The sequence below is a fragment of the Medicago sativa genome, chromosome 1 (assembly GCF_051527215.1).
Source record: "Medicago sativa cultivar Bolivia chromosome 1, Bolivia_mono, whole genome shotgun sequence".
Classification (NCBI taxonomy): domain Eukaryota; kingdom Viridiplantae; phylum Streptophyta; class Magnoliopsida; order Fabales; family Fabaceae; genus Medicago; species Medicago sativa.
In genome coordinates this window covers 94,564,337-94,579,358 of record NC_140749.1, presented here as the reverse complement: position 1 = coordinate 94,579,358, position 15,022 = coordinate 94,564,337, and the positions used below count along the sequence as shown (strand labels likewise).

The 15,022-nt window shown below is 36.4% G+C and overlaps 1 protein-coding gene across 1 annotated transcript; it reads right to left on the bottom strand.

The window, feature by feature from the left end:
- Window positions 1-1,215: 1,215 nt before the first annotated feature.
- Window positions 1,216-7,257, bottom strand: LOC146959447 (casein kinase 1-like protein HD16). Its single transcript, XM_085741001.1, has 16 exons — window positions 6,672-7,257; window positions 6,391-6,504; window positions 6,222-6,295; window positions 5,826-5,895; window positions 5,692-5,747; window positions 4,883-4,954; window positions 4,631-4,725; window positions 4,466-4,532; window positions 4,204-4,333; window positions 3,894-4,112; window positions 3,650-3,780; window positions 3,347-3,521; window positions 3,160-3,250; window positions 1,925-2,082; window positions 1,661-1,849; window positions 1,216-1,577 (listed from the first exon to the last, which is right to left on the bottom strand). Exons 1-16 carry the CDS (start codon window positions 7,005-7,007, stop codon window positions 1,518-1,520), a joined length of 2,037 nt encoding a protein of 678 aa, XP_085597127.1. The 5' UTR covers window positions 7,008-7,257; the 3' UTR covers window positions 1,216-1,517.
- Window positions 7,258-15,022: the final 7,765 nt, after the last annotated feature.

Below are 15,022 nucleotides of genomic sequence, written 5' to 3'. Positions count from 1 at the left end.
CTACTCGATTTTATTGGGACAGGAATGAGGAAAGCAACATCAATTTTACATTAAAACCTTTCCATTGCCCGTTTATGCCAACCTTGTTGAGCATGTTGCTAATGTTAGCGTCGGAAACCCCATGGGTAACCTGCTCGCCTCCATTCATCCAACACGAGTACTCCTCAAACTCACCTGCGTGGATGTCTCAACAAGATTCTCCCGGAATTCATTACTCTTTTGTATCCATATACTACACATCAGTGTTGCCATCTTGATGCATAATTATGATCAATGTTGCATAATGTAAAAAATGTTAGCATTCGCACTACTACGCCATGCCTTGTGATAGTCGCTTGCACAAATCTTGTTAAGCCACTTTCTTCCCAACATCTTACACTGTTTTGGCATTGGGCGAGAGAATTTACTTATTGATCTTACACTCTGAGATGGGTAGGAAGATGCTTTCTACAAGCACACCATACAAAGTTTTAAACCTTCAGTGGAGCTTTGATCCCCCAAATTAGATTCAACCGACCTGCAACACAATAGGAAGTATCTACAGATTCATCAATTCAATAATGGTACACACTTGGCATCGAATAAGTATCCCTTTTTTATACTTTCCACATCTTCCAATCCTCCTGGACATAATTGAACAAAGGGGTGCTCAATTTTGTTTACCGCATCTTGATCAAACCAAGCATTATGGGGTTATTCCAAGTTTTCTGATCATGTCACATCAACTGCACTACATGAAGACCAGGCAACTCAAGATCTAGATTTGTTAGCTTGACGATATTTAACCCACCCATAAGCCAACTTCCATCCAATAAAGCACTAGTTCTGTCACCAATGCACCATCTACTTTTTTTGTGCCTCATTCCAAAAACTCGTCCATGCTTAAGAAAATCACTCATTGGAAAATATCTAACTTGGAAAAAAAACAGGTGATTAAGTCATTTGGATTAGTCATATGTTTCCGGACTTATTCCATTATTATGCTTGTGCATGAAAAGTCTAACCCAGGAAAGGCAATGAATTCCTTTAAAATTATTTCCACTAATGCCCCCATCTAGAGGAGGTAGCTGGAACCCATCTCATTATATCTTTTCAGTTACACTGATATCACCATTTTTGTCTATAAAATGGTCTATTTTCAATAACGTTTTTTTGGTAAACAGAACAATTTGTTCCCTCTTGTAATAAGCATTCACAATTGTGATAACTCTGGAATTTTTGTGAAAATAGCTGGTTGATATCACTAGTTGCTGATTGCATCAAGCACACATAAAAAAGATAAAATTGGTATACACACTTCAATTGATGAGCATATATAAAGCTAAAACAACATACATTACCCTGCCGAATTCCAAAACCAAAGTAAAGCATGCAATAAAAGGGCAGAGAAATAAACTATACAACAGAGAACAAATATGGTTCCCTGCTGGCACAAGTCTCTTCAGAAAGATGTCATATGATAGGGCAGCAGACAATCCATAATTCTTTTTTCAATTAATTTCTGATGGCAAAGGAGATCAGCATACTGTGCGCCCATAGCACAAATGGGCAAGATAAAGGTTTTTTGACCATTTTTCCTGAACACAAAAAGAACCTAGAATCAGAGGACAAGTCTTAATATTGACTACAAAAAATCAATTACTGATTCAACTTGCCCTACCTTAACATGAGCGCTGGGAAATTGAGATGTACGCAGAGTTTCCTGAGTTTCATCACCAGGTCTGTTCCTCGGGATGCTTAATATAAGCGCAGATTGATCCAATGTAGCTGCAGTTGCTGTAATCCTATAACCATTATCCCAACGTTTATGGATGCCTTCACTTGGATAGAGAAAATCAAGTTCCACCACCTACATTTACAAGGTTAGTAAGGACAGAAAGGGAAACTACAGTGGCAGAAAATAGAATACAAAACAACGGCAAACCTGATCACTGAATCCAGCGTTGCGAGACATAACAATACCCCAGCGATTTCCAGCAGTACCCATTGAGGTGACATGAAAACCTTCTTTCCACTTCTTGTTTATCCATTTGTAGGGGAAAGATTCGCTAACTTTGTATGATTGTTGAGTATACCTTGTACCTGCAGAAGTTAAATCAAAACCCTAACAAAATCAGAGGAAATAGCTTGGAATCATCATACAACAGGGCCTTCAGAAATTGAAATATTTTCTTCAAACAAAACCAGTATGGGAATTCAGATTAAAAATCAGAAAAAGCCTAGGACTGTCAACACAATCAATAGAAAGGAAGCTGTACACGCCAGAGGGAGGGAAAAACAAAGAAAAATTATAGGAGAAACCATCAGAAAAACTTCAGAGGCTGCCAATGGGTTGGCTAGAGATATGATTTATGATAAAGCATTATGGTGTCCTCTGATCTATTAAGCCAACCCTACCTAGTGTCAGTGACGGATCCAGAAATGGTGACTTGCGGGGGCAAGATTTTATATGATAAATATTAATAGAAAATTTTTAGCAATACAAAAGTGATATAATAATATCATTATCATTGAGCAAAATACTCAAGATTATAAACACTATCCTATTATATATTAGAAAAATTAAAGACTCGTCAACATCTACAAATTAAAATTGTTCTTTACGTGTCTTTATATTTAAAAAATATGGTAGAAATTATTCAAAATTTCATCTCAAATGCATTTACACATTCGATTTTATAAAATTCATGAGCGAAACTCTTTTTTATGGTATAAATTTCTATTTAATGGCCGCAATCTATTATTTTAAGAGGGGTCAGTCATTAAAATATCAAAGATTTAGCAAATATAACCGGAAGAGTAGTGGGGGCAGTTGCCCCCCAAACCACTCTACCTAGATCCGTGGCTGCCTAGTGTCATAAGACTTGGTTGTAGTGGCAACCGTTCAGGTTAATACTTTTTTTTTTTAAACAGCCAATGTTAGCATGTTAATTTGTTCATATTGAAACTCAAGGTGACTGAAAAACCTTAAGTCTGTCAAACAAAAGAGAAGTGAACGCCAAAAACCATCCATTCCCAAAAGCAAGAATACATGCTATGGGAAAATGATAACAAATCCTAAAGAAATTCTCCAAGATATTGGATAACATTGTATATTAACCAGAAGAATCAACAAAGTCAATTCCCCGTTGCAAAAAGTAATATTGTTAGCAATCAAACCTTTTGACATCACCACAACAGAGCTTCCATTACTGGCCCCTGCAATAGAAGTAATGTAGAAATTCTTATCCCATTGTTCCAAGATCCATTCCTGCGAAGAAACAATGTCGTATAGATAAGATTCATCACATTAAATCACATTAAACTATACTTGTAAAAACCGCAAGGCATACACAGCACATTCCACCTTGTGTAAAAATAATGGTGATAATTTGTAAACTTGAGCCGAATAATTAGTTCCAGCATCCATTATAAGTGCCCAGAGATTGGAACAACATGATACACAGCTAATAAGAAGGTCGTCTGCAATCCCTCTCTCAATATGCTGTGCTAATCTTCCATCAGCCACATTGTAATGGTACCTACAATGCAAACCCATTCAAAAGTCACAAGTAACTCGGAAAGATAATATCATACTCATGTTCATCCTTTTCATGCATATATGATTGCTGGACTAAAGGAGCTAGGAAGAATGATTGCAGTGCTTTACCTTTGTTTCATTGGTTGTCTAGCATTGTACACTGAAATCCATTGCGAAGCAGGAATCCCTGAACGAACCTTCTTTTTGGGCTGTGAATCATCATCTGCCTCAACATTCAATCTACCCCTCTTTTGCCCAACCTACCAAATTTAGGTTTCAAGTAGACATACACACTCGGATGAGTACAATAGGCAACCAAAAAGGGAAAGAAAAATAAGCCAGAAACTTGAGTACACGTGCACTTAATGACTACCTTTTGAGCACCTTCAGTATTAATTGGCCGCAATGCAGGATTAGGTCCGAGCATACCATCAAACAAGGATATTAGCTTGGAATAGTTAGGTTCTTCATCAAACTTCATGTTCACCACAGTCTCGAGAAATTGTTTAAAAGGAGCGGGGCAAAAGCAGCACAGCATCTCAGCAGATGTTCCCATTTTCTTTTTGCAAACGAGGAAGGATTTGCCATCACCCTAATAGACAAAGTAAAATTTGAAACATAATGGCTAAAAGAATACAACTTGCACAGTTTAATGCCTGGTAAGCATATAAAAATGTATGTACCTGAAAACCTTGCCATGGCAATCGACCCCTATGAAGGAAGATTAGTGTATATGCAAGTGATTCAAGATCATCCCTTCTACTGGCAGTTCTTCCCAAATGAGCATGAACGCTAGCATATCGAACAGTCCCTCTATATAAAAAGACAAAGAGTTAAAAACACATACAGATAACCATACAAAAGAGTAAGAAGCATTAATTATAAAAGTAATATGAAAAAAATGCAAGGGGGTAAGAAAGAAAAAAGAGGTGAAATAAAGAAAACCTAAACATGTCGGGGCGTTGATCGTATTCAGTGTGCTTTCCACTTGACGAATCTTTCCACTTTGTTGCTGTGAGTTATGTGAATGTGAATAGAAATTACAAAGTGATTATAAGATTGAGAACTCAAAATCAAATACAAATTTATTTTTGAATGGCATCCACTAACCTAAACCAAGGTCAACAAGAAACAATTTCTTCTCCTGTGCTGTGTTGGGCTGGCCTAGTAAAAAGTTCTCTGGTTTTACATCTCCATGTACATAACTATAATGAACAAAAGGAACAAAAAAAATTATGTTTAGAGTTTAGAATCAAGATAAATAAAATTAAATCAACTGTAAAACATTCTAAAATTTGTGGTAGGAAGAATGTATCAGGATAAAGAAATACTGTAAAAAGAAATGTTTGACCGATAACTTACCCTTTTGCATGCAACTTTTCAAGTATTGATAATGACTCGACAGCTATACATGAGACCATTTCAGGAGACATCCTAAACATTTATCAATCAAAAAGAAAAAACAGTAAGTCAAAGAACAAACAAGAAATTAGTCAATGAAACAATTCTAGTATAATCAACTCAGATATTCAAAGTAAGCCATAAGGGAGGGTGGGTAAAAAGGAATAAGAAAAAGATTATAAAGGCAAAAAAAGCACGGTAAAAAGAATAGAATCTATAAGAGAAAAGAATACAAACTATAAGAGAAACTATTAGGAAAGATTTAGAAATCAATGAGTTGGAACGAAATATGGTTTATGATAGAACATTATGGCGTAATTTGATTCATGTAGCCGACCCCACTTAGTGGGTAAAGGCTTGGTTGTTGTTGTTGAAGGCAAAAAAAAACACCGTCGGAGACAATTAAAGCATACAGTGCGCCAGAGTACAATAAATAGATCTTCACAAAAGTAGTTCTTTGTATTAAAAATGGAAATTAGGATATTTAGAAACTGAAGAACTGTGCCAAAAGTACTATAGTAAAACTGAATATATAAACTATTTGTCGCTCAAACGCTGTTTTAATTTTTTTATATATTCACTTAACCATGTCTTTGGAAGAAATCAATATCAAAACCAGTCAACTTGTGTCAGTGTGAAACTTAAAATAGAAAGTCTAAAAAAAAAAAACAGTGTTACTATCCCTTGTTATAATACACATAGGCGTGAACCCTATAAACAAAGCAAGAGCTACAATCAGGAAGCCAAGATACAATTAAGTTTATACTCACGACTGGCCTGAGGTATTCCATACATCCCACAAACTTGGACCAAGAATGTCCATAACCTGCATATAGAGGAAATGGTTGAATTGTTAAGTTGGCAATGGGATAGTACGGTGTTTGTTTTATGGAATAGATCATACCATCACATAATATTCTCCTTGTCTTCCTTTATAGTGTACTTTAGGTATTCCATGACTACCACCAAGGGTGCTTTTGACACAACATAAAAATCAAACTTTAACTATATTTACATGATCACAAAATATAATTAAGAACTAACAACAACCCGGTGCTATAAAGCTTTCACCGTGATAGACTCTATAGAAGGGTCGGACCCATTGCGGGTCTATTGTGTAGAGGTGGGTATACTGTTATCTTGCATAAGCAGGAGACCGAATCCATGAGTCCGTGACTCAAACCTATGACATCCTAGTCAGACGACCACAGCTAGAATAGTTGTGTCAAGGCTCTCTTTCACAATACATAATGACTTGAATGAAATAATTAACAAAATAATGTAGAAAGAGGGTACCTACTTGTATACTTGCCACTCATAAGGAGGGCCATAGTTGCAACCTTTACTGTTTCTATGTTCAAATTTCAGAGCAACCTGAGAAATGAAAAATAGAAATGAACTCACAAGGCCAAATCAGAAGGTAACATAAACAAACACAAGAGAGGTCAGATGTAAAAAGAGAAACATACCTCGACGGCTCCTGGTGCATTTGCACGCTCACGACGGCCAACAAAAACCTGGCCAAATCCACCTTTACCAAGTTTCCTTTCTACCTTGTATAGAGGCGATCCTCCTACTTGAACCTTCAAAATTGAAATAAAAATTCATAAGTCGTTAAGAACACTACTAATAAAGTATCATAATTAAGAAACAAAAACACCACAACAACAACAACAACAACAACTTGAAATCCATCATGAGTCCTTAAAAACACTAACAAAGCATGATAATTAAGAAAGTAACTAAGTACCCTTTCTGGAAGAGGTGGAGAGTTGGCATCTTCCTCGGGAACAGCAGCAACAGCCTTATCTTTATTAGCACTGAGACCAACTCTTTCATCACCCATCACACCAACAGCTTCTTCTTCTTCTTGTTCGATTACTATGTTATCTTTGGGAGGTTCAACAACGAAAGTATCAGGTTGTACTAACAACGGCGGTGGGTCCTCCTCCTGGGATGATTTGTTGATGTTCTTGGCGGCGGCTAATCTAGTTCTGGGTCTACCTCTGGTGGCCGGCTTGGGTGGCGGAGGAGGAGAAGGAGCAGCAGGACGAGGACGTCGAACACCACTACGAAGCTGAGGCATTCTGTAAACCCATGCAATCGATGATAATGATGATGATCACCATACGCTGCTGCTTTATCAAAACATGATCATCATCATCATCATAACTCAGATTTAGATTATTGAGAATCGATTTTGTTTGAATCAATAAATAGGGTTTGCGAGATATAAACTAAATGAATTTAGGAAGGAGGGTGAGTTGAGAAATGGAGGCAGGCAGGCAGGTAACAAACAAGATCCCCTTGCAAACTAAATTCAAGGTATGCCCTCTGCACAGACTTTCCACTTAGATATTTCTTATCTAATTATTATTTCCTTTCCTTTCCTTTCCTTTTCTTTTCTTATATATATTTTCCGTCCATACAAAATTTAAATCCTTTCTTTTTTTTAGAGAAAATTTTAAAAAAAAATATACACCCTTTTACGGTGTGAACCGATAACCATCCGTGCGTTTGTAAAGACCGATCATTGAGTCGGTATAACCGTTATGAGATGCGTAATTGTAAAGATTAATCATTGAGTCAGTATAACTGTTTTGGGATGGCAAAGCTCCTCCATATGATATTTAACATTTCTGCATTCACAAAGTCAGATTCAAATTTAGTATCGGAATAAATCATTTATCATCTCATTCGAGTATTGTTAGGTGTACATTTTAGTCTTTATAAAAATTAATTTTGTTTAATTATATTTAAACTCTTAAATTTTTGAACAATTTTTAGCGTCAATGCACCTTAGGAGTTGGTTTATTTCTTTCCATGTAAATAGCGGATGATATGTATGTTGCTCACCCTTATTTTATATGGATAATGTCTCATGGACGCTCATTTCTCCATACACACATTGTACCACTCCCATGTGAGAGACACAAAAGATAGGTTTTTTGTGTGTGTAAGGACCACATGGACACATGTCACAGTTATATATAGATGTGCAAATGGTACATGCCACTAAGGTGGTCTATGCATCACTTCCCATTTTATACGGAACCTTTTTCTTTTACTCTTATCTTTGATTATTGCATTTTTACGTGTATACTTTTTTTTTTCTTAACCTCTTGTGTTTCATTTATTAACAGTCATGTATTTTTTGGAGTACAAACTAAGGTTTGTAGCCTTAATCCTATCAACTGATAATCTATTAAAGGTCTAACTTAAATCCTAAATTGATCATTGAGTTCTATGAAAGGATATATTTCCACGTCAACAAAACACAAGTGTAAAAGAAATATTCACAATATTTTGTCAAAATTAATCTTTTTATTGTGAAGAGTATTTCCAAAAAAAAATAATTAAGAAGCTAAACAAAATATTATAAAAACCAACACAAGCTTTTCTAACACAAGGTGTATCAAAGAAAGTTAAAATATTCAAAAATTACAATAAGACGATCCACATGCTACCACAAAGTAGCCAAGAAAAATAAAATTATGTCACAACCTGAAAACATAATAAAGGATTTAACCTCCAAACCGACTACTCAAAATCAAAAAATAACATAATGAGATTTAAACCACCAAAAAACTTGGAGTTTAATCTTTTCCAATAAAAATAGCAGTTGTTCCGATTGATTATATTTCTTAGAAATTGATTTTATCTCGAGGATTTGGAAATGGATGTATACTTTGGTCAAAATAAATATATAGATGGATATATGGTAACAAAGTGTTTATTCAACATGGTTACTAGTTTTACCCTATTTGCGCTTTTTTATAAGGATTTTTAAGAAAAAATAATTTGAGAATCCTTTTACTTGTAACAAATCGTTCTCGTAAAAGTTTGATACAATGACATACGTCTCGTCTAAAATGCAAGTATCGATAATTGGTAGAAATTATTATTTAAAATTGCAAGCAATAATTTTTTTTTGAGGGAAAAAATTGCAAGCAATAATCTCAGTCAACACTATCTCATATGTACCGTTTTTTGTATTTTTTAAATAAAAATTATGTGTACAAGTTTTGCTGGTCCCCATTTTTGGCCAGTACTCTCACTTTTATTGGCGATTGTGTACTTTGTCTATTATCTACAAATCACTATTTTTTTTATCAACGGAAAAACAATAAAAAAGTTAAGCAATTTGATGTCCAAATATCTTACACGGATACGTTATCACTAGAGTGATATTTAGTTAGGGAGGTTAATGGGAATCCATGGGTACGGATAAAATGATACTCGTCCCCGCCCCGTTAGATAAATATCATACATGTGTCCGTCTGGTACCTGCAGTGCGGGTATTGAGGTATCCATAGGTATTCATGGGTACCCATGAATTTTTGAATTTATTTATTTTTTGATACAAATAATAACTTTTTTTTAATTACCAAAAAACTTCAACTTTTTAACATCCATACATGATCCATTCAAAATTTCATAAATCATACATAATTTATGATTCTTAGATAATGCATGTGATATGTTTTATGATGTGAATGAAGTGAAAATGGTGAACTTAATAAGATGAATTAAAAAAATTAAAACTAAAAATAGGTTATTAATGAGGAATCTTAGGTGGGCGATAAAATTTCCTTCAATAAGGTAACAACTTTAAGTAGTAAGATAATATATATATAAGGATATTTTAGTAATTTACTTAATTTATTATCGAGTATGGGTACCCGTGGGTATGAGTACAATCAAATTTGTGTCCGTATCCATATAATAATGGGTAGTCAAATACCCATTTATTATACGCGTGGATACCCGTTTACGTACCCGCCTCGTGCCCGTGACGGATTTTACTCACGGGTGTAACGCCCGTCGTAAATTATTTAATTATTTAGAAATATATTTATATATATTTATATGATTTATGAATTTAAGTGATTTATGAGGTTTACGTGATTTTATGAGAGATATGTGATTTATCTGAAAATTATGTGATATATGCGATGTTATGATTTTTAGAGATGTTATGAGGTGTTCAGACTTATTTTATTATTTAATAAAATAAGATATGAAAATAAAATAAAAATATTAGAATTTGGGCTGTGATGTGAAAAGAGTATTTTTAGAGGTGTAAAGAGAAATTAGGGTGAGGTTATAAATAGAAGGAGTTAGGTTGAGAAAAGTTTTTAGGCAGAACGTACGTTTTTGGAGAAAAGGGAGAAAAGTCAGAAAGAGAGAAGAACAAGAGGAGACTGTCGATTTTCTGCAATAACCAGGTAAGGGTGAGACTAATTTTCAATATTATTAAGGGTATAATTCTATAGGATGAATTTAGCATGATTAGGTTAAGTTTTGGTGAGAATTGAGAATTAGGTTTAGGATCAATTTTGATGAATGAATCAAGAACAGATGTTAGATTGATGCAAAATTAGTGTACAGACCTTAGATATGACTTAAGATGATAATTAGATGCTATTTGGATGAAGGAATCATGAATATAGGTGAAAAGTTGTGATTTTTAGGTTTCTGGCCGTACTGACATTCATCGCTCGCACCTGCGAGCAAGAACACTCGCATATGCGAGCTAGGACCCAGAACTCGCAACTGCGAGCAATGCAACTCGCAACTGCGAGTGACCTGTAAGCTCGCAACTGCGAGCAGAATAACTCGCCACTGCGAGTAAAGACTTAGGAACCCAGAATGCACGCTTTGCTCGCCATTGCGAGCACAGTTACTCGCAACTACGAGTTAGGCCGTTAGTTGCCCAAAATTGTTCTGATGCGATCCTTTCGCACGTGTAGTCATGAGTTGATCTTAGAAGTAAGAAAGAGGGTTGTTTAGGATGCTTTCAGAAGTCCCAGAAGTCTGTTTAGGTGACTGAGATTAGTAGTGGTGTTGTATAAGAATTATTTAAGATGCTTTATGATGATAAGTGGTTATGATTCATTCCCTTTAATGTTGTTATGTTATTTAAACACTGTTTTACGGTGTAAATGTTGCTGGTTGCTGCTGTTGACTGTTAGTGTCTTGAAGTTGCATGAGTCGGTCTATGTTGTAGAATTCAAGGAGTGGTCCATGATTATGAGTCGTATGAGTTGTTTATGTTGTTGTCTAAGTTGTTGGAAGTTGAGTTCATTGCATACTCATTAAAGTTGGGGGCTTTAGGCCCGGCAGCCTTTGTGCTCATTAAAGTTGGGGGCTTTAGGCCCGGCAGCCTTTGTGCTCATTAAAGTTGGGGGCTTTAGGCCCGGCAGCCTTTGTGCTCACACGTTGAAGAGCCATTATGCTCATTTTGTTGTTGATTGGTACCACATGCATATGCATATCAAGAAGTTCATGATGTTTAAGTTGTCAAGTTGTTGTTGAGTTGATAGAGTTGCATGGTCAAAGAAGAGTTGTGTTGTTAAGTTGTTGTTGAGTTGATAGAGTTGCATGGTCAAAGATGAGTTGTGTCGTCAAGTTAAGTGTTAAGTTGATTATGATTTGTGATGAAAATTAGTAATGGTATTTGATGATTGTATTTGTTATGAAATGAAAAATATGCTAAATTGTTGATATATTATTAATGTTTAAGTTGTTGAATGCATTTTATTGGATTATATTCTTAATGGATTGATTATGAAATCTCACCCCTTCTGCGTATATGTTGCCTCGACCATGGGTAATGTGCAGGTAATAAAGATTAGAGGCGTTCGTGAGTGGACTCCCCACTTGGTGTCTAGGTGCTCTGATACGTAACGGGATGGGGGCTTGCTTTTACTTCTATTCCTTACGTGTCTCTTTTATGAACTAATTTATGAGATTTTCCAATAAGGCCTGCGTGCCAAGACTTTTAAATGTTGAACTATTTTCCGCTGCAACAGTTTAAGATTTTCATGATGTTGAATTTGAAGGATAATTATTATTATCCATTTTATGATTTAAATGAAGTATGTGACATTCCGTTGTGATCAAAATACTCTGATTTTAAATGAAATTTTTATGTTGGGAAAACGGGGTGTTACAATTGGTATCAGAGCAGGTCGGTCCGTCCGGCCAAGTAGTAGAGTCGCGTTGTGTCGTATTACAGTTTGTACTGTATTTGAGTTGTCCTGTTTGTTGTTTATTGTGTAATCCCTAGTATAAACTGGTTGGAGTACAACCATGTTCACATTAATTGTTATAGTAAGTCGTTGTATTTCTCTTCTGCTGAAGAGGAAAGTGGAGCAAAGGTTTTGTCTACTAAGCAGCTGAAGCAGTTAGAACGCGATGGAATTTTAATGTTTTCTTTGATGGCGTCCTTATCTTTGGAGAGTCAAGCAATGATTGATAAGTTACAAGTGGTGTGCGATTTTCCTGAAGTCTTTCCTGATGAAATTCCTGATGTGCCGCCCGAGAGAGAGGTCGAATTTTCTATTGATCTTGTTCCGGGAACAAAGCCTGTGTCTATGACACCTTATCGTATGTCAGCTTCTGAGTTAACTGAGTTGAAGAAACAGTTGGAAGATTTGCTTGATAAGAATTTTATAAGACCAAGTGTTTCACCTTGGGGAGCGCCGATACTGTTGGTTAAAAAGAAGGATGGTAGTGTGAGGTTATGTATTGACTATCGACAGTTGAACAAAGTAACTATAAAGAATAGGTATCCACTTCCTAGGATTGATGACTTGATGGATCAGTTAGTGGGTGCACGTGTGTTCAGCAAGATTGACTTGAGGTCGGGTTATCACTAGATTAAAGTAAAAGATGAGGATATGCAGAAGACGGCTTTTAGGACGTGATATGGACATTATGAATATAAGGTGATGCCTTTTGGTGTTAGTAATGCGCCTGGCGTGTTTACGGAGTATATGAATCGCATTTTTCATGCATTTTTGGATCGCTTTGTGGTTGTGTTCATCGATGATATTTTGATTTACTCTAAGACAGAAGAAGGACATGCTGAGCATTTGAAGATTGTCTTGCAAGTGCTGAAAGAGAAGAAGCTATACGCTAAATTGTCTAAGTGCGAATTCTGGTTGAAGGAAGTAAGTTTTCTTGGCCATGTTATTTCTGGTAGTGGTATTGCAGTCGATCCATCTAAAGTTGAAGCAGTATCACAATGGGAGACTCCTAAGTCGGTTACAGAGATTAGAAGCTTTTTGGGTTTAGCAGGTCACTACCGAAGATTTATAGAAGGATTTTCTAAGTTAGCACTTCCGTTAACGCAGTTGACGTATCTTTGTGTGGGATGTTCATTGTGAGAACAGTTTTAATGAATTGAAGAAGCGTTTGACGACGGCTCCAGTTTTAATTTTGCCGAAACCTGATGAACCTTTTGTGGTGTATTGTGATGCGTCCAAGTTGGGCTTAGGCGGTGTGCTTCTGCAAGATGGTAAAGTGGTTGCTTATGCATCAAGACAGTTGAGAATTCATGAACGAAATTACCCTTCTTATGATCTTGAATTAGCTGCAATTATGTTTGTGCTTAAGATTTGGAGACATTACTTGTATGGTTCGATATTTGAGGTGTTTAGTGATCACAAGAGCTTGAAGTATCTGTTTGATCAGAAAGAATTGAATATGAGACAACGAAGGTGGCTAGAATTGTTGGAAGATTATGACTTTGGCTTGAATTATCATCCGGGTAAAGCTAATGTTGTTGCAGATGCCTTAAGTAGGGAGACTTTGCATATGTCCGCTATGATGGTTAAAGAGTTTGAATTGCTTGAACAGTTTAGAGATTTGAGCTTAGTTTGTTAAATGTCGTCTCGGAGTGTTAAGCTAGGAATGCTGAAAATTGATAATGATTTCCTGAAGAGTATTAGAGATGTGCAGAAAGCCGATGTTAAGTTTATGGATTTGTTGGTTGCTAGTAATCATACTGAAGATAGTGACTTTAAGGTAGATGATCAAGGTGTGTTGAGGTTTCGAGGTAGGATATGTATTCCAGATAATGATGAGATAAAGAAGATGATTCTTGAAGAGAGTCGTAGAAGTAGCTTAAGTATCCATCCGGGAGCTACAAATATGTATCATGACTTAAAGAAGTTGTTTTGGTAGTCTGGATTAAAACGCGATGTAGCACAATTTGTGTACTGTTGTTTGATTTGTCATAAGTCGAAGGTAGAACATCAGAAACCTGTTGGGTTGATGACACCGTTAGATGTACCAGAATGGAAATGGGATAGTATATCCATGGATTTTGTGACGAGTTTGCCGAATACTCCTAAAGGGAATGACGCCATTTGGGTGATTGTTGATAGATTGACGAAGTCGGCACGCTTCGTTCCGATCAATATTAGTTTTCCGGTAGCTCAGTTAGCGGAAATTTATATTCGAGACATTGTGAAGTTGCATGGTGTCCCTTCAAGCATTGTGTCAGATAGAGATCCAAGATTTACTTCTAGATTTTGGAAGAGTTTGCAAGAGGCTTTAGGCTCTAAGTTGAGATTGAGTTCGGCTTATCATCCCCAAACAGATGGTCAGTCGGAAAGAACGATTCAGTCACTCGAAGATTTGTTGAGAGTGTGTGTACTTGAGCAAGGTGGAACTTGGGATAGTCGCCTCCCGTTGATAGAGTTTACTTATAATAACAGTTATCGTTCAAGTATTGGAATGGCACCTTTCGAGGCTTTGTATGGTCGGAGGTGTAGGACTTCGTTGTGTTGGTTTGAAACAGGTGAGAGTGTGGTTTTAGGACCAGAGATTGTTCAGCAGACTACTGAGAAGGTAAAGATGATTCAAGAAAAGATGAAAGCGTCGCAGAGTCGACAAAAGAGTTACCATGATAAGCGTAGGAAAGACCTTGAGTTTCAAGAGGGAGACCACGTGTTCTTGAGAGTTACTCCGACGACCGGTGTTGGTCGTGCATTGAAGTCAAAAAAGTTGACTCCGAAGTTTATTGGTCCATATCAGATATCGGAAAGAGTCAGAACGATGGCGTACCGAGTGGGTTTACCACCGCGTTTATCGAATTTGCACGATGTGTTTCATGTGTCGCAGCTGAGGAAGTATGTTCCAGACCCGTCCCATGTGATTCAGAGTGATGATGTGCAAGTTAGAGACAACCTTACGGTGGAGACTTTACCTTTGAGGATTGATGATCGCAAGGTGAAGACGTTGAGAGGCAAAGAGATACCTCTAGTGAGAGTTGTTTGGAGTGGAACGACAGGTGAAAGCTTGACGTGG